This window comes from Mustela erminea, chromosome 7 (assembly GCF_009829155.1).
Source record: "Mustela erminea isolate mMusErm1 chromosome 7, mMusErm1.Pri, whole genome shotgun sequence".
Lineage (NCBI taxonomy): Eukaryota > Metazoa > Chordata > Mammalia > Carnivora > Mustelidae > Mustela > Mustela erminea.
Genome location: NC_045620.1, coordinates 64,227,621 through 64,252,624, shown reverse-complemented (window position 1 = coordinate 64,252,624; position 25,004 = coordinate 64,227,621). Strand labels below are relative to the sequence as shown.

Genomic DNA, 25,004 nt, shown 5'->3' with positions numbered 1-25,004 from the left:
TAACACATGGGCATGATTTGGGGGTTAGAAGAACCATCCTTTACTTGTCTTTGCATCTGAATGTTATGCCTTAGATTGTAAAGTTCACATAGGCCAAGGGGCCTAGTAGGATGTTTGCAGACACCTTGCTATCTTTCAGAAAACACTTCCTTTTTAGCTTTTCTTTAACAGTTTGTTGAGGTAAAATTGGCATCCACTAAAGTGTATGCATAATTTTACAAGTCTTAAAAATTGTGTACACCTTTGAAACCATCACCACAGTCCAAATACTGAACATGTCTCTCACACGTAGAACTTTCTTCTTGCCCTTTGATAAACCCTCCTTTCTGCTTCTTGAAGTTTCTTCCCTCTCCATTGATTTGTTTTCCCTCACCTTATGTGAGTTTATATTTTCTAGGGTTTTTTCTTAATTTTTTAAGATTTTATTTATTTATTTGACAGACAGAGATCACAAGTAGGCAGCGAGGCAGCAGAGAGAGAGGAGGAAGCAGGCTCCCTGCCAAGCAGAGAGCCCAACTCAGGGCTTGATCCTAGGACTCTGGGATCACGAACTGAGCCAAAGGCAGAGTCCTTTAACCCACTGAGCCACCCAGGTGCCCCCTTTTTAATTTTTTTTTAAAGATTTTTCTAGAGTTTTAAATAAATGAAATGATTCAGTATGTGCTTTCAGTTAGTAAAAGTATTTTGAGATTCATCTATGTTGCTAGAAGTATTGACAGTTCCTTCCTTTTTATTCCAGAGTTGTGTCCTATGTACACTACAATCTGTTTCTGCTTTCACCCTTTGATGAAATTTTGGGTTGTTGCTAGTATGGGGCGGTTACAAATGAAACTGTTAAGAGTATTTATGTCCACATACGGATATGTGGATATATGGTTTGTATGGATACGTGTTTTCACTTCTCTGGGGGTAAATACCTAGGAGTGGAACAGCTAGATCATATAGAGGCACATATGTAACATTTTAAGGAAACTGACAAACTATTTTCCAAAATGATTGTACTTATATTCCCATCAGTGGTGTCAGAGAGTTCCATTTTTATTTTTATTTTATTTTAAAGATTTTATTTATTTATTTGAGAGAGAGAGAGAGAGAGAACATGAGAGGTGAGAAGGTCAGAGGGAGAAGCAGACTCCCCATGGAGCTGGGAGCCTGATGCGGGACTCAATCCCAGGATTCCGGGATCATGACCTGAGCCGAAGGCAGTGGTTTAACCAACTAAGCCACCCAGGTGCCCTCAGAGAGATCCATTTTTACCCCATCCTCACCAAGACTCTATATGGTCAATCTTAAATGATAACCTTTCTAATAAGTATATAGTGGTATCTCATTAGGGCTTTAATTTGAATTTCCCCATTTACTAATGATGTTGGATATCTTTTCATGTGCTTATTTGACACTTATATATCTTTGGTAGAGTGTCTGTTCAAACGATCTACCCACCTTTTTCTTTTATTTTTTATTGGATTCCTTGTTTTCTTATTTTCATACCCTGAGAGTTCATTAAATTTTTTCCTAGGTTTATATGTAAGCTTTATATGACCCAGGCTTTTATCAGATATATGATTTACAAATATCCACCCCGCCAAGGTTTGTGGCTTCTCTTCCCATTCAACTCATAGCATCTTTCAAACTGCAAAAGTTTTTAATTTTAATGAAGTCTAATTTACCAATTTGTTCTTTTATGGATCATGCATTCTGTGTCATATCTAAGAAGCCCTTGTTTGACCCAGTGTTACACAGATTTTCTTTTGTATTTTCATCTATGAGTTTTACGGTGTTAGTTTTTACATTTAATTTTATGATCCATTTGGAATCAGTTTTTTTTTTTAATATACAAGATACGTGTTAGAGATCTTTAAAAAAATAATAAGTGGATATCCAAATGTTAAGACACTATTTGTTAAAAAACACTCTCCTTTATCCACTGAATTACCTCCATTTATTTAGGTCTTATTTAATTTCTCTCAACTTTTGTCAGAATTATCTCTAAGTATTTCATATTTTATGTTACTAATAGTTTGAGGGTTTTTTTTTTTTTAATTTATTTGACAGAGGGATCACAAGTAGGCAGAGGCAGGCAGAGAGAGAGGAGGAAGCAGGCTCCCTGCTGAGCAGAGAGCCTGATGCAGGACTTGATCCCAGGACCCTGAGATCACGACCTGAGCCAAAGGCAGAGGCTTAACCCACTGAGCCACCCAGGTGCCCCATAGTTTAGAATTTTTTAATGTTTTAAATGTTTTAATAGGGAATTGGAAGTTACAATTTCCAATTATTTGTTGCTTATATGAAGAAATATAACTGATTTCTGTATATTGGTCTTGTATTTGACAACCTTGCTTAACTCATGTATTCTGCTTGCTTTTTTTGTGTATTCCATTGGATATTTTACATAGATGGTCAGGTTTCCTGCTCATAGAAACAGTTTTACTTCTTCCCTCCCAGTCTTGATGACTTGTTTTTTTCCTTGTCTTATTACACTGGCTAGAATCTCCAGTGCAATGCTTAATAATGAGAGGAAACATCCTTTCCTTATTCTGATGTTTAGGGAAGAAGCATCTAGTCTTTCACCATTGGAGGATGATACTGGCTCTGGGTTTTCATAGATGACTTTTTTCAGGTTGATGAAGTTCCCTTTTGTTCTTAGGCTGCTGAGAGTTTTTATCAGTAGTAGATATTGGACTTTGACAATGCATTTTCTGCACTTATTGAGATGTTCATATGGTTTTTCTTTTCTAGTTCATTAATATGGTAAATTATATTGATAGAATTTTGAACATTAAATCAATCGATCCTGTATTCCTAGGATCGATATAGATACATACTTCTGTACCTATAGATATTATATTATATATTTATATTGTATATATTTATATTATTTTTACATTTATAAATATATTTATATTTAATAATATATTTTATGAAGGAACTTTTATATTCCTTATTATCATGTTACTATCTGTAGAATCCGTATTGATTTCACTTGACTCATTCATGATGTTGGTGATTTATGTCTTCTCCGTTTTCCTAGTCACTCTGGCTAGAGGTTTATCAATTTTATTGCTCTTCTCAAAGAACCAGTGTTTGGTTACAGTGATTTTTCTCTATGTTTCTGTTTTCTATTTCATTTATTTCTGTTCTGATCTTTACTTCCTTTCTTCTGGTTATGTTGAGTTTACTTCTTTTTGTTTGTTTGTTTGGTTTTTGTTTTTGTTTGTTTATTTAGCTGGTAGCTGAGTCTATTGATTTGGACCTTTCTTTTCTGATATAGACATTTAGTGCTATTAATTTCCATTCTATACATCCCACAAATTTAGTGGCATCCCACAAATTTTATATGTTGTATTTTCATTTTCGTTCAATAAAAATATTTCTCAATTTCTGTTTTGATTTCATCTTTGGATGTTATGTTATTCGTAAGTGAATTATTTACTTTCCAAATATTTGGAGATTTTACAGAAAACATTGATTTCTAATTTAATTCCATAGTGGAGAGGAACTTCTTTCTTTTAGATTTTATTTATTTATATATTTATTTGAGAGGGAGATAGAGAGTGGGGGTAAGAGCAGAGGGAGAGAGAAAAGCAGACTCCATGCTGAGTGTGGAGTCTGATACAGGGCTTGATCCCACCGCCCTGAGATCATGACCTGAGCTAAAACCAAGTATTTGATGCTTAATGAACTGAGCTACCCAGGTTCCCCAGGGAACATATTTTTATATTACTGGAATGCCTTTAAATTTGTTGAAAGTTAAAAATATGATCCAGAAAAGGTTTGTTTTGGTAAATGCTCCATATCTAGTTGGGAAAAAAAAAGATATATTCTGCTATTATTGGATGGAGTGTTCTATAAATATCAATTAAGTCATGTTGGTTAATAGCATTGTTAAAACCATCTATAACTTTGGTTATTTTCTGTCTAATTCAATTAATTAATGAGAAAAGAGTATTGAAATTTCTCATTATAATTGTGGTTTTGTCTGTGTTTTCTTACAGTAATAACCATTTGGGCTTCACATTAGAAGCTCTGTTACTCAGTTTGTAAATATTTAGAAGTGTTATATCTGCTTCTTGAATTGCTCCTTTAACATTGTAATGTGATCCTTTTTACATCCGGTAATATACTTTGCTCTGAAATCTACTGTCTGGCATTCATATAGCTGCTCTGGCATTCTTTTGACTAGTGTTGCTTGGTATGATGTCCACTTTTAATCCTTTCATGCTTCCCATTTAAAATACATTTACTTAGTAAGCCACATATACTTCCATTTAGCATTTTAATCCAGTCTGACACCCTTTGCCTTTTAACTGGGGGACATTTAGACCATTTTCACTTAGTACAAGTACTAATATGGTTTGATTTAACTCATTTTGCCTTTTGTTTTCTGTTTATGCCATCTGTTCTTTCTTCTTTTCATTTTTCTCTGCCCCCCTTGATTAAATGAGTAGATTTTATTATTCTAGTTTTTATCCTTTATTGACTTATCAGCCATAATTGTGTTTAGTTGTTTTAGTAGTTGCTGTAGGTTTTATAGCATACATTTTTAAATTCTATCCTCAAGTGATGGACCACTTCAACTACACTATAAAAACCTGATCATAGTATACTTCTATTACTCCCTCCCAGTCGTATGCTATTCTATAATATGCTATATTCTACTTAAGTATGTGTTATACACCCTGAAGTACTTGTTATTTAACCAGTCAGTAATATTTCAAACAAAGTTAAATAATAAGAAAAAAACTTACATATTTGCCCATGTAGTTACAAATTTTAGTTCTCATCATTTCTTTCTGTTGATCCATATTTTTGGCTGGTATGAATATTTTTGTGCCTGAAGGACTTTCTTTACATTTCTTGTGGTGTAGATCTGCTGGTGATTAATTTTTTCAGCTTTTGTATGTCTTAAAACATCTATTTCATCTTTTGGGTGGGGGGAACCCAACACAAGGCTCTATCTCATGACCCTCAAATCATGACCTGAGCTGAAATCAAGAGTTGGATATTTAACTAGCTAAGTCACCCCATTGCCCCCGGGTATTTTATATTTTACCTTCTTGGAATCTGAATGTTTTTATATCCCTGTAAATGTTTCTAAATTTTGTTCTGGGTCACAGCTAAGTCATTTTGAAATAATTTAAAATAAGAAAGGGAAAAAAGTAGAGGGTATATGCAAAGAAGTAATTAAAATGATTGGCTGTGGGATGTAAGCTGGGTAAGGAGGGAAGAGAAACGTTATGGAAGAGAGATAGGGACATGGTGATGAGACTAGCAGACTGTTGGCCAGGGGCACTGAAGAATGGTTGGGATTAGAGTACCTTCTGGAAGGGATGAGCTATGAAAGGGCTGGTTGGAGACTAGGTCAGGGTTTCAGTTATTTAAAAAAAAAAGAGGAACAATTAGGCCATACTGGAGCCCATCTGTGACCTGCGTGTTACTGACCTGCGATGAAGTGAGTTCAGAAATTGAAAGGGAATGTTTCGGAACACTACTGAGATATCCAAGCATATGATCGGTGAACTTGTGTTTAGAATGTCTTGGCTTTTAAAATCTCATTTGCCTATCAATTTTTACTCTATTTTATGAAACTGTCAGTCTGCAACAGATTGAATATAAACAACAACAAAAAAAAATCTGGTCTTTCTCCACAACTAAAGTACTGCTTTAGATTATCGTCACGTGAGTTATCTGAGAAGAATGGAGGGCAAGGTCATTGGAAGAGAAGAGTTAGAAGGACCAGCTCCTTGAATATAGAAGTCATCGTCACCCTTTGCCTTCCAAGAGAGAAGGCCTCCTGATTGCACAGCTTCAGGGGGCAGGCTTCTCATTGTATACTACGTTAACACCGCCAATGCAGAACACAGTGTGAATGGTGCTCTGTGAGTGTTCAAGAAGGTGGCTGTTGTTTTTTCCATTTTACAGATGGGAAAGCAAACTCCATGTTCACACAGCCAGTCAAGAAAGGAACCAAAATTTGAACCTAAGTGTATCTGTCACACCAAAGCAGACTCTTTTCTCTATACCACTCTTTGTCATGTGCTTACGGTTATGGGGGCAGCATAGCCATAAGCCTCATGAGAACTAGGAAAAAATGCTTTCTGGGAATGTGTTGTGGTCCACATGGCCAAACAGTGTATTTCAGTCTCTTTTAGATTTACTCTTGTTACATCTGCTGTGGTAATCCATAGCCAGTTGCTGCCTAGACCCCATCTCTCCATCTGTCTTTGTTGAACCAAGAGGCTGAAGTTCCTCAGGAATCCAATATCCAGTACCCACCACAGGATTTCCTATACTTTCTGTTCATGTGCTTTATTAATTACTTATGTATTAGAAACATTTTTCTAAATAATGGTTTATGGTACAGTAAAATTATGAATAATTTTAACACTTTTCTCTTTTCCCCAAAATTTATATAATGGATACATTACTTTTATGACTGGAAAAAGTCAAGTATAGATGTATATTTTAAACCAGATTGTTCATGTAGAAACTCTCTAAGACTCTTAGGTCTCTGATGAGAGCTGAGTAGGTCTGGTTTCCCACCTAGCCTGAGTCCCAGTTGCATGGGAGGCCTTGGCGTTTCCATATAAGTTGGTATTGGTTATGTCCCATGCTCTACAGGCGCATGGAGTTTTTGAGGAATGAATGTAAAAACAAAGTGGGCATTTATCTCTTGAGGCTTTCCTGGTTTCCTCCATTCCTTGTCTCTCGAGTAGGTCTAAGCAAATACAACAGTAGAGCTCATTTATAAAGCTTGTCCATATGTGACAGGATGACGGATTCTTTTGGAAAGCCCTCCCTGGAGCTCTAAGTCTGTATGCTCACACAGTACATAGGAGGCAGCATCAGAATTATGGGTTTATGTGTCCACCTGCCCTGCTAGGCTGCCATCAAGAAGGCATGGCCTGTGGCCCAGCACAGGGCCCATCACATAGTAGGTGCTCAGTAGCAATGAGTCGAGTGAGTGAATGGGCAACCAGTGCTGTCTGCATAGATAATTTCGTGGTGATGTGTTCAATCTTTTCTACCTTAAGAAATTCACTAGCACTAATGTTTATTAGTGTACATGGGAAGAACTTTTGGACTTACCAAAGTAAGACTTATTTTTGTATTCAAACAAATGGCTTTTCACTCTGGGAAAATGTAGAAGAAATAAAGAACCCACCAAGGTAAGCAAATATAACTGGAGAGGGTAGGATATGCTCACTCAGTTTGGTTTTAAATAATAATCAAAAGAGAAAAGAGGAGCACATGGGGTGCCTGGGTGGCTCAGTGGGTTGAGCATCTGCCTTCGGCTCAGATCATGATCTCAGGGTCCTGGGATCGAGTCACACATCGGGCTCTTTGCTCAGTGGGGAGCCTGCTTCCTCCTTTCTCTCTGCCTGCCTCTCTGCCTGCTTGTGATCTCTCTGTCAAATAAATAAATAAAATCTTAAAAAAGAAAGAAAGAAAGAAAGAAAGAAAAGCACAATTTTACTTTTCTGAAAAATAGCACTGCAAATCAGTTTTGATGTGAAGAGATCATTATTAAATCATTAAAATACTTAAAGATGGTAAAATGCTAATCATCACAATTATTAATTAAAAGTAAGTCAGAATCTTTCATTGGCTTCCTAAGCACAACTAGCACTACTTAAATATGTGTTATTAATTATTGTTGTTAATCTGAGGTTTAAAACCTGATCCTCTTTTGGGAGACGAAGTGTCAGGATGGGTGAATTTTTAAATGTGCCTAAACAAGGACTACCAAATGAAGGTTGGCTTTTTTTTTCTTCCATCTTGCCAAATCACTCATTTCGTCAATAAGAAATGCAAGTGACATGCAGGCAAGATAGATATACGCTAAGTTTCAAATAATTTCTTTTTATAAATTTGCATTCCAGTCAGATGGGGAATACTTTGATCCCAATATGCACCTCAGTGATGTTAAGAGTCTAGACTCATTGTAATGACTATGGTTCATATACAAAAAAACTATAAAAAGACTAGCACAAGCTTAACTATTGTATCTAAATAGAGAATGCTTCCTCTTCTAGATTTGAAGACTAAATATAATATAGAGCAGACAGTTCCATCCCTAGTTTTTTTTTTATTATACCTTTTGAAGTAATTTGTATATACCTTTTAAATAATTTCAAGTGCCACAAAAAATAATGTTAATAGCTCAAAATCAAAAGTTAAAAAAAAAACCTAAGTATAATTTTTTAAAATCTTTTTCTCCTCAAGCGTTTTACGATGGGATAATGAGACAGATGTCTCTCAACTGGAAGGACATTTTGACATTGTTATGTGTGCTGACTGGTAAGTACATAAAAATCATAAAACTCCTGTTAGGAAAAATAGCTTTGCTGGAGTAATTGGGCTGTGCTGCTTTGCTGACGGCTAAGCAAAGTCAACAAATGAAGCACAAAGCCACCTTAACCTCAACAAATTAATATTCATCTCCCTGTGACAGTTACAAGGTAGTCTTCTATCACACAGTAACTTCTACCACATTATTTCCCAAAGATTGATTTTGAGAAGCATTTCCATTTTCTGGAATTGCCTCTGTTTCATGCTTGACGTATCAGTAAATGGACGACTTAGGCAAATTGCAAATAATTATGGCTCAGAGAGGAATAGTCTGGAGAAAAAGGAGTTTATCAACACAAACAGCTCAATTAGCTTACTTCTTAGGAGAGATCTGACTATTGATATAAGGGAATATATGTATATGTGTGTACACACACATATGTGCCCCGACAAATAAACGTATTTGTGCAATATCTTTGGGGAAATATCTTCTTAAAATGTATGTTTGCTATCTAAATTTTCAGTGTCTTCAATTAAGATATTTAATTATACACAAAACAGGAATTATAACATTACATTGTATTGTTATGCAAATAACATTAAAATCTCTGTCAGGTGCCTGCCTTTAAAAATAATTTACATTAGGTATTTTTTCTTCTCATTTGGCTCAGTCTACTTACTGTTAATGAAGTCTGATCCTAAGTTACAAGATAAATCTGTATCAAACCTTAATAATTATTTCAAATAATCTTAGGTATTTTCTTTCATGCATGTTGACTAATAAATATTTTAACATACGGAAACACTGACAGTTCAAAAGTATTTTCTCTGTTAAGAGTAAGATCTTATTTATAGTTTCATTATGTTCTTACAACACTTGAGATTGAAAATACAAGTTCAGATTCTGAAGAAGTTCTATTGTATTGATTAACCCAATTATAAGATCCAGAACCTGGAGAAGACTTTCCCTAGAGGGGAGTTAAATGAAATTTTCAGGCAGTCATTATTATTACTATTTTAAATAAAACTTTCAATAGGTAACTCTTCTATGTAAGTCATTGGAATCAGATTTGCTTTCTTTTTTTCTTCTGAAAAAAAAAACACTCCTCCGTGGAAAAGAAGCATTCTGTTGTATTTCTAGCTGAGATTTCCTAGCTTTCCAAGGCCCTTTTAGTGTCTTTGTACCCCATTTCAGAAAAACCTTGTTCCAAAAGAGGGAGAAACAGATTTTGGACTCATCAATGATATTGTGCCTAATGTTACATTCCTCATCTAATCAGAAATAAGGAGTTAAACCCTCACCATATGATTTGAGCAAGTAATTTAGTAAATGCCTCTCCTCACCAAATATGAGAAAGGATCCTCCAGGTTTCATTGCACAGATGAAGATAATGCTGGCAGGATTAGGTCAGATTAAGCACGGAAGTCAGATCAGAGAGCAGCAGAAAAGATGGAAGGAGGGCAGCATCTTCTTGGAGGTTTAAGCGAGGGTCGCGTGCATGGGCTCCAGATATGCGGTGAAAGTCAGGTCTGGCCAGGAGATTTTGAGGTAAATGTGTCCTTCACATAAATACCAGGACAGCCTGGCTTTGTCGGACCTTGTGTCATGGACACTCACACCATGTCATCCTATTTGTACCAGAGAGACAAGCAGAGGAAGTAAGATTTAAGCTCTTTTCTGATTAATGTTCTCAGTTAGGTTAAAAACAGCCACACAACATGTTTGAGAAATAGTCCTTTTCCCCTAGCGCACTACAGGGTCACGGACAACTGATATCCATAGTGCATATTCAGAGAAGGCTTTTGTTACAAATACGTCACGGAATACAATGTTAGATGTACACACATGCACACACGCGCACGTGCACACACACACACACACACACACACACACACACACATCTGGTAGCTAGGTGAGAATTTACAGATTCAAACGAACTAAGTCCGCCAAGTTTTATTTTATAAATAGCTTTTCTATGCGTGAGTTGTTAAGTTGGGATTTTTCCCCCCGGCGTTGTAAGTGCCAGAATGTCAGCCTGTTTATAATTTCCCATTTGTAAATGTGAAACATTAAGCTACTCTCAGTGCAATGCTGATATTATTTCCAAAAGAAATGCTTTGGTAATGGTCTGTCTTCATATTCACAGGGATGGGTAAGCTGCTTAGAAACTTAGAAAGCACAGTGATATTTCTAATACGCATGTCGTGCGCACAGCAGTGAAGCTTCGGCTCTGGCAGCTTTTTATGTCCTGTTGGTTTGGTGTTTCTCGGGGAGTTATGTGGGTGCTGTCCCTAGAAGACCATGCTGCATTTTTTTTTTTTTTAAGCAGTGTCATAGAGGAGAAAAAAAGCAAAACAAAACAGAAAAACCCTCTCTTTGGACACTACCTCCAAGATGAAACCCGAAATCCTCTGTGGCAGAAACAGGTGCCCACATAACTCATGATCACACTGTCCCACACCGCCCTGTGGTTATTGTTAGTCAGTGAGATCTGGATTAGGCTGTAGGAATATGGAGCAAGAGTTGGAGTTCAAATATTAGGTACATGGATTAAATTCCTTATTGAAGCATTTCCAGCAAGGGTGGCATTGTCCGATTCTCTGAATAGCTAACCAGTGGTCCTGCTTGATCCCATTTACATGAAAACAAGCTCTATTCACAGACCTATTCCAAATCCACGTTGTGGTTCAAGTAAAATGCACATGATTACAACTGGGTGAAATGTTTATGTTTTTAAATCATTCATATATTCATATATTTACATTCAAACATTCATAAGCCCGTGGGCTACGGGGAAAATAACTTATTTCCCAGAAGAGACAGGCTTCTTAGTTCACATCTCCATTTAGGAGCTCCACCAGATTATAAAATAAAGAGACGAGCTGCGAAAGCTAGTCATTATTTCACCACTCAGCATTTTTGACAATGAAATACAGTTTTATGGTTCAACAGTTCCTAAATAACTTGTGAAATGTCAATTTTGAAATAAACACAAGGAAAAAATCGAGGTACAGCCACACCTGCAAAATGATGCTGTTGACAAACATCAAAATATTAGAATATTTCACCACAGGTGTAGGAAAAAAAAAACCCGGCCTATTTAAGTTCCTTGGTTGACTTATTTAACATTGAATTTCATATAAGAGCTCCTTTCTGCTGGAATGCAGTCCAGCCTTGTCCTTGCTGAGTTTAGGATAGCAAGTGATTGTTAATTTTCAGCCTGCCTTTCCAGACTCTTGTTCAATCACAATAATCTGAGTCTGGAAGTAAGATGTGTGCGTGTGTGTGTGTGTGTGTGTGTGTGTGTATGTGTATCCAAGGAACACTTTCAGTGAGTGTTTGATGGCTTTCCAGTTTATTGTAGCTCTGCAAAAATAAACATGATTCTGTACATTTGGATTCTCTAAAGGCTTGGAAAGCAAGTCTGAAATGCCACCCATAGCCTGATGCACTGAGCTATACCACATCAGCATGCACAGTCTGAGACTTTGTGGAGAAATGGGGGAAGGTTACATCACTTCACTGGCTCTCTTAGCGTTTTTGGACTAACTATGTACTATGGATCATTTCTACTTCCTATTATTCTAAATGATGAAGGAAGCTTGGTTTTTAAGGTATTCTCCTGGAAGGATTTTTTTTTTTTTCAAAGCAGTCTCTAGAATTTTTTTGTTTTCTTCCCGATGCTGTGATCATGGGTGGTTCTAGGTCACAACCTTTACACCTGAAAAACTCTTTAATGCAAAGGCAGCCAGCCCTTTCATCCCATACCTGAAACTCAGTCCCAGAGAAGATAAACAAGCTGCCAGAGACCTGGCACCCCATGTGGGAGCCCCAAGGGAGACCAGACCTCCATCGGTCCCAGCTCCACAGCGATCAGTTGATAAATACTGATAGAGACCTTTCTTCTCCTGAAAGTTAAATCTAGAACAGTGACTTTAACTTAGCACATTTCACCTTCAGGATGACATAGAGGCCCCCTTTCTGCGGATGCTGGCTGAGAAATACCTCCTTGTCGCCTACACTAATTAATTTCCCAAGGAGTGGAGTGGGGAATGCTCTGAGCTCTGCGTGACACTCTGACTGATTCTAAGGGAGGCAGTGAAAGTGTCCTGGCACCTTCCCTTTGTCATGAAATCTGTGATTCAGATCCATGGAATAAAGCGAGAGTTGATACCACTAGTGCATTATATAGAGGGCTCTGTGTGTGTGTGTGTGTGTGTGTGTGTGTGTTTAATAGCCAAACTAGACTGACTGTCGATGTATTTTGATCAGTAACTGAAGGGAGAGTTGCAATGGTATCTCCATTCCAATCAGTGACCCACTCAGCCTTTTTAAAAATAGATCCACTTAAGCTACTGTTGTTCTCTGAGCCCATTAGGACTTATTTAAGGGGTGAATTTTCAGGACATTATTTATCACTCCCGCTAAAGCACACTGAAATTGCTCATATGATATATCCTACAAAGTGTTGTAAATTCTGCTTCGGAGCTAAGTAGAAAGGTGAGCTTGCTGGGATTAAAGACTTATTAGAGAACTCTAAGAATTGCTTTTGGGAAATTTGATTTGGAAGAATAGAGTGGACAACATCACCATTCAAATAACTGCGTTTTGGAATAGGTGCGTGGGTGTTGTGTCACATTCTCCAGGGATCTGCAATGTTAAGATCTTTGTCACATCACCAACATTGAGTGAAAATAGTACTGTATCAGGTTATGTTTTAAGCTCAGTTTTGAAGGGGCTGATTATTTCCAACAAGCTTACCAGCTCCTAGGATGCACAGGTTGAAACTGAAGAGTGGTCTTTTGCTTAATGTTATATATTCCAACCAGCCAGGTCCCCAGTGGACCCGAGTAACTGACAGAGATATTTTCGTGTAGTGATAGTCTTCTTAAAAAACAAAACCAAAGGGGCGCTTTGCTGGCGCAGTCAGTTGAGCATCAACTCTTGACCTCAGGATTGTGAGTTCAAGCCCCATGTTTGGTATAGAGATTACTTGAAAATAAAATGTGTGTGTTTTTTTTTTTTTAAAAAAAAGCAGAATTCTTATAATTATTAAAATTTAAGATATTATCATCCCACTAAAGAGTGAGGTATATAGCCCTGAAAACTTTAAAAGACACTTAGATAGAATTTTATTTCTTTCTTAACAACCTTTAATGACTATGAATCACTGATTAATATGACTTAGAGGCAAATTATTATAGCATTTGTATTAGATATAGTCTATACTCTAGGATTTAAGTATTTTTTGATAGAAGGATGGGAAAATTTTCCCTTGGCACATCATCAGGGTATCCTGACTGCCGGATGGAGTTGGGATAAGGTTCCCATTCTAGACACGATTTCTAGTTCCTCTTAAAAGCATTCTTTTTCCATTGCTCAAAGCATCTTTTGTAGAAGAACCTTCTATCAAACATGCCATGGTGAAACCCAAGCTCTGGCTTCTTGGCAACTTCTCATAAGCTGTTCTCCCCATTCCTCTTTCTTAAATGAGAGAGTTGGTTGGAAGAGAATCTGATTAGGGAGGCAGCTTACCCAACCATTGATTCTTCCTTAACAGTACCAGTCAAGGAGTGTATATACCCTGTTTTAGGGTCATTGAAACCAACATCCTACATAGGCTGCTCGATTTCAAATCCTGTTGGCCCGCTAGTCAGGCAATAAGCAGACACTTACGGCGTCCTTCTAGGTACGCATGCTGTGCTAGAACTTGCTGTGCATAGGTTACTAGAGACCAGAAGCTCTTTGAGGATGGGAACCTTGTTTTTTTCCTAGCTTGTCTCCAGTGCCTAAAACAGCCCGTAACATGTAGCAGGTATTCCACAAATGTTTGTCAGCTAATATATATGATTGATGTAAGGCCCACCACTGCTGCCTAAGTAGCCCTTTATTGACCAGGAAACTGAGGCCTTGTGTGGAGGCTATACCTAGAAGGGTCAGAGTGCTGTTAAACCCTGCCTGCAGTGTGACTCCATGCAGCAGCTCTCCTACTGACAGCTCATAGCTTCCCTTAGCTCAGAGAAGGATGAGGTAGGGCCCTAGAGTAAGAGGTACTTACTCATGCTTTGTGAGGAGCAGCAAGACCAAGGCAGAGGGGCCCACAGCAAACTACAGCATTAGAAATGGGAGTAGGAGGGCTCAGGCCTCTCATAGGATGGCTGATGCACAAGGCTGCTAATGCTCTGGCCCATGAGTCCCAGAGAAGGAAATCTCCCCAAGCTTCCAAGATGAGGCCTGGTGAAGATGGGCTCAGATGGACCCACCAGGGGGGTGACAGAGCACTAACAGAAATTCTCAAAAGACCAGAGAAGAAAGATGGAAAATCACAGTGAACTGGGAAAAAAATCAACATGAAGGTTAAGGGAGAGAAAACCCCCGAGTTGCCATGGCCTCTGTGTTATCTAGCCCAAATCTGGTCTTTGTTCTTGGAACTGTTTACTCCTGTGTCACTGGTTGAGTCTGACCTCAGTACTGCTCCTGGCCACCAAAAACCATTGCTACCTGAGATCTGTTCCATGGTTTGGGCATCATAGGGCTGGTATTAGTTTCTGGATGGTGACCTCACAGTACCCTCAGTGGACCGATGGCCCAGGTCTACAGAAACTGGGCTCTAATGACAAGAAGTGTTTCATCTCAACCAGATGATTCCCCCAAAGAGCAGCTTAGACATTGTCCCTTTAACATTAACACATGGCACAGTCGTGTGTGAATCTTGGCCAGCTGAATGTTGATGACTTGGCTTTGGTCGGATAACACTGACCACAATCTTTTTTTTCTTCCAGTGAGACACTTGAATGGAAGGAAACAATTTCTCCCCTTTGGTGTTGAGTAAACATGTATAATTAGCTTTGTGCTTACCTCCATTAGTATCATTAGACTTGGAAACCCAGTTTAATCTGGATTCTGCTCTCTTCTCAATGTCAGCCTCTTTCTGGACCAGTACAGAGCCAGCCTTGTTGATGCAATAAAGAGATTACTCCAGCCCAGAGTAAGTATGTTTCTATTTTCTCCTGAACACTGGCTTCAGAATAATTAGTCTGTGCACAAAGATGGAGAGAGTAATGGAATGGCAGGATTAATGTCATGTAATACTTTAATACTTATTATGTCCAACTTCAATTGGGTCTTCTGATCTATCAGATTCTTTCCTAATCATAACTAGGAAACTTCTTACCCTTGGCCTTCTGATAAGGAACACAGTGGGTAGTAAAATAAATGAAACCACTTCAAAGATAGTGTGAGATTATTTTTATCAAAGAATTTCTTGAGTCTTTTCCTTTGATAACAATATCTTCATATTAAAGTAGAAGTATGATATTGAAAGTTTTCTGTTGACTTCTGTCATTTTAAATCTCTTCAGTGGTAACCTTTGTCATTGGGTATTTATTTATTGCAAAAGAGTATTTTTTTCTTTTTATTTCTGTTTATATCAAAGAAAAAGGACTTCAGATGAATCTGTATATTAAAAGTTCTTTGCTTTAAAAGGAAGCCATTATTTACATATTATAAACATTAGGTCACAATGAAGCCAAGCATGGCATAAAATATTGTGCACATTTTTACATTTATATATCCATTTATGCCTGTGAGTAAATTACAGAGTTTGTAGCCACTCTTATTTTGTTGGGCTGTTACACTAAGCTAGGAGGTCCTGCAGCCTAACCGGAGAGTTAATATACATCTATTTAAAGTAAGAAAATGAGTTTAAAGCTCATGCATTAAAAAAAAATCTTGTAAGTATGTAAGACTCTTGCTGTGCCATAGGAATTTAAAATAGGTTAACAATGTTAATGCAGTCTAAGACAGGAACTCATATTTATCTGAGAAAGGACTGCAGTGTGTGTGTGTGTGTGTGTGTGTGTGTGTGTGTGTGTGTGTGTGTGAAGTATTTTCTGAAGTTTTGTTTCGAAAGTCTTTTTCCGAAGGTTTGCTCTAGTCTTCTGACCTCAATGAGACTTAGAGACTAATACCTTTCAATCTTTCTTTTATATCTTTTTCACATTGAAGGTTCCCAGAGCAATTTGATAATCGTCCTTTGCCTTACACTGTTGCTTTTTATTTTGTTATCTCTGTATAGCTCAGAAACTTTAAATAGGCCTCTCAGAGGAGTAACCACCGCTTGGTAAGTGGTAATCAATTAAATTAAATTGGCCTTCTCAGTTCCCCCTGTGAGGTGGGGAGCAGGTCTTGAGGCAAGGAAGGGGCGTGCTCCGAGCTATTGATGGCTGCAGCCACGGTTGAGTGAGCAGCCCAAGTTGAGGGTCGAAGAAGGAACTGGGGGCCTCTTCATTCCCCCGTTAACCTTGGGTGAGTCTTGTGAGCATTTGCAAGGTCAGGATTTTCAGAGAGGGCACAGAGATTCTTGGACGTAAAGGCCTCTGTGAAAAATGTATCATACATAAATACAATGCTTTCAAGGACTCCCGGATCTCACGCTGCACAACTGTACTTCACCAACACTCTCCAAAGCCTATTTGTGGCAAATACTCCATTTTGCAGGGATTTGCGTGGTTTGCCTAACATCTCTTGTAAATCATGTGAGTGATTTACAATACAGAACCGTCCAGGCTGGGAATAGTCCGAAGTGCAGATTGGGCTGGAATCTCTAGCAGCTCTCCCTTATCCTTTATTAAACCCCGAACCTTGTCTAAAGTGTGGCCACATGTGACCGCCCTCCTAGTGACAGCTGATATTCACCCGCAGCTGGGAGAAGGATGAGGCAGGGCCCTGGGGTAGGTGGTGCTTGCTCATTCTATGTGAGGAGCCAGGAGGCCAGATCAGAGGGGCCTGCCTAGACTACAGCATTCAAAATGAGAGTAGGGGCCCTCGCTCGGGCCCCTTCTAGGTTGGCCGCTGCACAAGGCTGCTGGGTAGTGTAGCCTAAGGTGTCAGGGAACTGCCATAAGAGAAGAACCCCAAGCTGTGAGTGGCACCTGGAAATCCTGAAATGACTGCTTAGGACTCTCATCCCCATCGGGAGTTCTGGGGAGACAGGCCGCTCGCCGCTCCCAGGGCCTTCACCGGGCAGGCCATAGAAGAGTCACATAGACTTGGCAGTGACCACCGGCAGCTCCGTCTCCAGTGCCAGCGGGCCAGAAGGGTTCCCAGAGCTGGGGTAACCAGAGCAAAAACTGAACTCTTCCCCTTCCAAGCTCTCAGGACCGGCTGTGCTGCTTCCAGAGGCTCTCCCCCTGCTAGTGCATGTGTCGTGGAAATCACAGTCCAAGACTAAGGTATCATTAAAGGTTTACCCCATTATACTGAGAGCTGCTTTTAACATTCTCTTGAGTCCAAGACAACTCCTCCGTGGTGTGTGGCTTGGGTGCTGGAAGTGCCACAGGACGCCCACAAAGAGACAACTTCAGGGGATGCGCTGGTGGCTGCTGAGTTCTTGGTAATCAAGGCTCAGCGAGTTTAGTGGCAGATACAGCATGTTCTTTGGGTGCTCTGGAAAAATGGCACTTCGGCCAAATGCTCCAGGTTCGCAGGAGGCCCAGTGTCTGCAGCTAGGGTGGAGGGCGGCAAGACTCAGAAGTATCTGCATACAAGACCCAAGTCTGCTCTTGCTAGCAAGGCTCTCTGAGCCAGAGCTTCATCACGTCGGGGTGAGGGAGGCATAAGTCCTCCCTCTGGGCCAATGTACAATAGTTATCGATGTGGATGACTAGCACAGCGCCTGGTACACAGGTGCGTTCCAGAATGAAGACTGCTTTTTTTTTTTATCACCGCTTTAGCTAGTCAGGGTTAATCCACATGAGACACGGGTCCAAAGGACCTCTTCGGCCTGGCTGATAGGAGGGCCGAGTTCCAGGCCCAAACTAGCACTATTAGGCTCTGGAACTACCTCTCTTCACCCTGTGTTCTTCTAAGTCGTCCTCACGGTGGGAAGGGATGCTTAGACCCTGGAGTCCACAAGCTTAAGGTGCAGATCTGGGCTTTGCCACTTGTTGGGTTCCCCACCTGTAACACGGGGAGGGCACAAGCCAATGCGTCAGAAAGCTTTAGCGCATGACGGGCTCCGCATCTGTGTTAGCTCTTGTCACCTTGAAAAAAACCCAGAGAAGACCGTGGGGAGTACAGAATACAGGGGGCATCTTCCTTGCAGAAATGCTGTTGGGGGTTGGGGATACACTCTTCTCTAGACACAGACTTTGGTGGCTTCTGCACGCACCTGGGCATGCTGCATGTCCCCTGCCCCCGTGTTCTGCAGGCCTTCATCAGCCCCTCATTGTCCCCAGAGGACTGTCTACTTGGATGGAGAGGACACTTTTTACTGCAGACAGAGCAAGCGGGGAGCGATTACTGCTGGAAGGGAAAACAAGAGGTTTCAGATGGCTAGCTGGGGGAAGAAACAAATCTGCCATTTTGGGGTGTGTGGTTCCTTGATGTCTAGCTGAAGCAAATCAGTGGTCTGGAGTCCTACAACCCGGTCGCAAAAAAAGTAGATGGAGAGGAGTTGTTTTCCTGCTTTTCCCTTTTTGTAACAGAGTCATGAGGGAGGGGGACCAACCCCAGAGAAAGCCTAGCCACCAAGGTGGGCTCCTGGCTTGGCTTGGATTCTCAGCCACACGGGTACCTGTGGTTGCCAAGTCACTACAGGAAGCCCCAGATTTCAACAGGAAGTGTTTGCGGCCGGCCCCACGTGGAAACTTTCCTCAACTTGCGGGTTGAGAGTAGCTGTGAAACTCTTGACTTCTGCCAGACTGCTTACAAGGAACTTTCTAACAAACTTAAAAAGGCAAAAAGAAAAGAACAGGTACTAAAAAGGAATGAAGTCAGCAAAATTTACTTATTCCAAGAAGCAATGTCCCCCCCTCCACCCCTGCCCCTTGCCCCCCTGCAACCTTTTTCCCTCCTGTGAGTGGCTCCATGTTGCTGGTGATTGACAGGTAACCCCCTGCTGTTGTGTTCTTTAAAGAACATCAGCAGTGTCTGATATCAGAGGGCCAGAATGTAATTTAAAATACAGCCACGGCAACCTGCAAGTTGAACTTTAGCCTGGAAATGACAACCAACAAATGGTATCCACTAATATTCCTCTGAAATGGCTTTCAGTGTGGGGAAGGACACCAAGCCAGCTAGATGGTGTGAATTTTCTCAGAACCATTAAGAAATGGATGGAGACGCAGTGCTGACAGCTCTCCAGCTGGTTGCTGCAAACCAATCGTCAAGTATTCAAAAATATCACCTTGGAATTCATTTAACCTTTAGAAACTGGCCTGAACTAACTGCCACATTCCTGCAGCCTCACCCGGACGCAAGGAGGGCCACGAATGTAAATTGTGGGCTCTGGTTTTAGAAGAGCAGAGAGATTTCCTCCTTTTTTATTTTTATTTTATTTATTTTATTTTATTTTATTTAAGATTTTTATTTATTTATTTGACGGACAGAGACCACAAGTAGGCAGAGAGGCAGGCAGAGAGAGAGAGAAAGGAGGAAGCAGGCTCCCCGCTTGAGCAGAGAGCCCGATGCGAAGCTTGAGCCTGAGACCATGACCTGAGCTGAAGGCAGAGGCTTTAACCCACTGAGCTACCCAGGCACCCCTCCTTTTTTATTTTTTTAATCCAACATCCATCTCTCCACACATCTGTACAAACCTCTGTTTTGGGTTATGTCAGGGAAATGCTTTGTGAGTGTGGGCTCAGGGTAGTGAACTGAGATGGTCCTGGAATGCCCCTCTGTTCCTGTCTGGCTCTCTGGGTCAGAGGCCCCACAAACTGCCACCCCCACCTCGTTCTTGGTGAGAATCTGTGTTCAGCCATACATGCCTCTCAAGTTTGTAGGAAGAGTCCCCAGATGGTTTTAAGACCCTCAGAGCAGGGGCCTAGCTCTAGAAGTTCATTCCTGAAATCTACCCAGCTGCTTACTCAGCATGCGTGGTACTGAGTCTCTGCCCCCAAAGAATTTATAATCTGCCCGTGGACATGTAACACATACACACACACACACACACACACACACACACACACGCAAACACACACACACACGTGGAATCACAGTGGATAGTGAAAACAGCTTGTAACAGCCCAGCCCTGGGTCATAGAGTGGGGCTGTTGTTATTTGTTTTGACAATCTTTCTAATTCATACCTTCTGTAGAATGAGAGATACTCAAGGGTCTGGACTCTGTCTCGATACAACAAACATTTGTTGAGCAACTACTCAGTTTGTGGCACTGTGGTGGGAATGTGAGGTCTGGGTGTAAACACGGGTCATGACCGCCGGGAGAATCTCCGTTTAGGAGGACACATTAGTGCCTGCGCTATCAGGAATTACAACACAAGGTGATGAGTACGCCAGAAAGAGTGACTGAGTGCCTGAGGAAGGTGTCTCTAGAGGCAGTGGCATTTTCCTTTGGTGCTGAATAGTAAGCTTCTAAGTTTCACGGAAGGGGTCTAGAAGACAGCGTCCCTGGTGGAGGGAACGGCGCTCACAGGTCCAGAGCATGAAAAAGTATGTTGTGTTTTGGGATCAACATGAGAAGTTTTCCCTGGGTAGACTGTGAGAATCTGTGTGGTTTGGGGGTTAGGGTTGGGAGGGACAGGAGATGAAGTGAAAGACTTGGTTTGGGGTGCCATTTTATGAAAGGCTGAGGACACTACATGAAGAGACTGGGCTTTATTATCTGGGTAAAAGAGAGCCACTGAAAGTGTTTGAGCAGTAGTATAGTCAGATGTGGGTTCTAGAAAGATCAGATTGGCCAGCATAGAGGCTGCAGTGGAGTAAGATAGAGCCTGAAAGCTGCAAAGCTCCTCAGGGCACCATCGTGAACCAACTTGTACATGGAATTGTCAGTTAGGAGAGGGTGGAGATCTGAAGGTGGAGAAGAGGGGACGGAGGGGATATTCACGGAGGAGCTCATTCAGTAGACAATTACTGGGTGCCTCTCAGATGCCAGAGGCTGTGCTAGGACCTGGGTGTAGACTAAGATTCAGTGTCACCCTGCCCCGAAAGAGCTCACAGTCTAGCGTGAGAGACAAATAAGCGAGCAGTTGCCTGACAGTGTTAGGGAGAGAGCAGTGGTTTGAGCGAACTGTGGAAGCGGAGAGCAGGAGAGCCTGGCAAGGAGGAGGCACACCGTAGAGGCCAGGGGTGGTCAGCCGAGGCATCCCAGCGACAGGGAGTCTAATCTGGAGTTTGGGGCCAACAGTACTGAGATCCACTGTAGACAGAATAAGTTAAAAGTACTTGCAGAACGTCCCCATGGAGTGACCTAGGAGGCACCTGAAAACAGGGGTGGGTCCTGGACTTTGGTGAATGCTGGAGATATATACTTGGGAGTGTTGATGTATCAGTGAGAGCTGATACCATGGACTTTGGTACACTTGGCTCAGGGAGAAAACGTAGTCAGAGCCCTGGAGACCACTGACAATCAAGGGGCAGGTGGAGAAGCCAGGGAAGGGGGTTGAGAGAGACGTAGGGGAGGAAGCAGGGAAAGGCGGCATCTCAGAAACCAGGTAAAGAAAAAATAAACATAAGCTTAAACATGTAATTGGCATTTAATAGTTGGTTGCCTAGAAATGGAACAGGAATAAAGGCATTTCACTGGCATAGCATATTCCTTTTAAAAGAAATCTGAAGCATACTTATTTTTTCCTGAAGTACACACCCTTTAATATATGAGTATAGATTAGTCTAGCAAAATAACAACAACTGAGCTCACGATGTAAACAATATCATTGCTGTTTAGTGGAAATACTCCTTTCTCCACTCTAGGGATAAATGAATTCTCTCAGATTTCTGCCCATCAGTCAAAATTTTACGTTCAATTGAGTGTTCATTCTGAGTTTAAGATGAGTCTATGACTTCAAATGCCTAGAAACTTGGGCTTTAGTAAATTGAAAATAATTTTTCTAAAGTGATGGGCTAATTTGCAATCTATATATTTTTTTCTTGTTTGGATTTTTGCAGCCTAAATTGTGAGGCATATCTCTCTGATTGCACCAGTGTCCTGCTCCACTGGGGACAATGGGAATTCGAAAGCCAATTCCTTATGGGGTGGATGCTGGCACTCCGTGACTGTTTATTGAATGAATGGTTGATGTACAATTGTCCTTCCTCAATATTGATTCACATCTCAAAGGTGTCTGTATTCAATGAAATGAAAAAGAAAGCATTTTAAAACCCATAACTGAGTAATTAGAGATCAAAACTACTGCTCATTCTTTCTCCTTGTTGCGGCTCCAGTATTGTGCACAGAACGCTGCCCTCTGGAATCCCATCAGAGCCACTGACTCTGGGAGAGCTTCTTGCAGAAAATCTTTTCTAAAGAATAAGCAATAGAATGTGGCCTTCGAATTCCCAAAGAAATAATTTCTCAAATTATTTCAACATCTGGATTTAGTTTATTCTCTCAATGAGTATTGATTGAGAGTCAGCTATACACTGGGCACTGAGAAAATGCAGTGAATAAAACATTAGAAGAGCCTGTTGTCAGGGAGCGTACACTCCAGCCGGAGATCTGTGATCACAAACAAAGGTGTAATGTGTGTTAGTGGTGAGGAGCACTCAGAGCGAAGGTAAAGGGGGGAGGAGGGTGGAGAGTGATGGGGAAGCAGTGGCTATTCTAGAGGGTGGTTAGGGAAGGACAGGTAAGCTGGAAGAAGACCCAGAGAAGGAGAGACGTCTGGGTAGAGGGGTCTGTCATATGCTTACCTGGGTCCCCCTACAGCTCACCCCAACCAACAAGGGGTCAGGGGTATGCGGAGCATGGACTCATAAATGTAAACATCAGCTCAGCCAAGAGCCTTGTAGCCCTGTGAACATTATGATACATAGCTTAGATAATAACTACTAAAAATCAACTCTTCGATTGTAACTGTCAGACAATTTTTGCAGGTGACTTTAAAATAAAACAACATTCATTATTCAAAAATCCAGAATGGCAACCAGCTCTTAGAAATGACTAAAATGACCTACTGGTATTCTCCCTTTGTTTTTTTGTTTGTTTTGTTTTGTTTTAACAGAGACTTTTGCTCCCCTGCCAAGACCATGTATTATATCTAGTTTCACATCAAAATGAATTTTTGCTGCTAAGTTTGAAAAACACCTGAAAATACCAATTAATATTGGAAAAGCTGACAGAACCTTAAGTGTAGTGGCATGATTGGTGCTGCTATAATTATGTGTCTGAGTGTGTACATGTCTATGTAAACACAGTATGAAAACACACTTGATGTCCAGGACACAGTATTGGTGTATTTTCTTACAGGTAAATGAGGAGAAGAGAGGGAGAGGAAGAAAGACCTAATAAAATCTTTCCAGCACTGTTAAGTGGTGGAGATGTTTCTAATCTACATAACCTTGCTTTTCAGATGATATTCAAATTATTTTCACATTCATCACCTCCTTTGAATCCTCGTGATTTCTCTGGACTGCAGGGGGTAGGGGAGTGGGCAGAGCAGACTTTGTTCTTCCCATTTGGTGAGTGAGGAACCGTGATGGGTCAGCTGGGGTGACTGAGGAGATTGGATTATGTCCTCCCCAAGGTCCCTTCTAGCTCAACAGTTCTGTGGCTTTTTTTTTTTCTTTCTAATTTCCCTGAGGTGACAGCTGTTGTAATGGTGGAGACTTTTTAAGCCCAGAATCCCTTCTGCCACGTATTCCTCCTCATATTCTTCAAAGCCTTCGCTGCACGTTTAATCATCTGTAAAATGTAATGTCTACTGCACAAAGTCATCGAGAAAACGGTTGAAGTGATGAAAGGGAAGGTTCGTGAAGCGCCCTGCATGGTCGTCGCCATCATTATTATTATTATTATTGCCGTCACTATTACTGATAAGGAGGCAGTGAGGGGGTGGAAATAGCGTCCGCGTTGGAAGTAGGTATGTTTTGCCAGTTGTGTCCTCTTGGTCAACTCTTCAACCATTCCAAGCATCCTGTAACGTGGAGCCGATGATGCCTGCACTGTCGGATGCTGTGAAGAGTCAACGAGACAAATAGAGTTCCTGTCCTTGAGTGGACACTCCTGACATGAGTGGACGCTCGATAAAAACTTGGCCATAATAAACAGGAAACCACCTTTCATAAGAAACTGGGATATACTTTCATGATTCCCTCCAAACCTGAAGTGGCATTTCATAAAAGTGAAGTAGAACCTTGAAGTTAACAGAGCATACAGTCGTCTCTTAAACAAAAAGCAAAGAAGATTCTGAAGTTTAGCTGCTGTGTGCCTGTCTAGGAGGGCAAGGTCCACACACACCCATCAGCAAATGCACACCGGGGAGTTTCCTGTCCAGTGGTCTTCTGAAAAATCTGGTACCTAGCTTGCTCAACCGCCCATTCTCCCTCCTGCAGCAATCTTTCGAGGTTGTGAGGTTTATTTAGGAAAGCCTGATTACCCTCGTTATACCACTTCCTTTGAAAAGCAGTCATCTGAGTGCCGTCAGGAGCTGCTTTGCTCTAATGATAACTATTATGAAGGACTCACTGAAGTTGGAAACCAAGATCCTGGAGCCTTGTCTCTGATGGCATGGTCCCAGAAAAGGCTGGTGGCAGGACTGAAACATGAAAATTCTCTAACAGAGACCACAGTTACTGTCTCTATAGAGGATTTCTTGGTATTGAGTTTCCCCGGTACACTAAACTAACATCTATCAGCATCCTTTGCCACATGCTCTGGAGCTGTGTTAGGGACACGCTGGCAGCAGCTAAGGAGTCTCCAGGCGGGTGGCTCTGCCGTGGACCAGGTACTCTAAAAGCTAGTTGATGATT

The 25,004-nt window shown here is 40.8% G+C and overlaps 1 protein-coding gene across 4 annotated transcripts in view; it reads left to right on the top strand.

Annotated features, from left to right (window-relative positions):
- The window catches only part of CAMKMT (calmodulin-lysine N-methyltransferase), a 379,952-nt gene that overhangs the window by 346,828 nt on the left and 8,120 nt on the right, over positions 1 to 25,004 (top strand). For all 4 annotated transcript variants that reach the window (XM_032351875.1, XM_032351876.1, XM_032351873.1 and 1 more), the window contains 2 exons: positions 8,227 to 8,301; positions 15,218 to 15,281. In XM_032351875.1, coding sequence (XP_032207766.1) covers positions 8,227 to 8,301; positions 15,218 to 15,281 — 139 coding nt within the window. The remainder of the gene's footprint in view (positions 1 to 8,226; positions 8,302 to 15,217; positions 15,282 to 25,004) is intronic.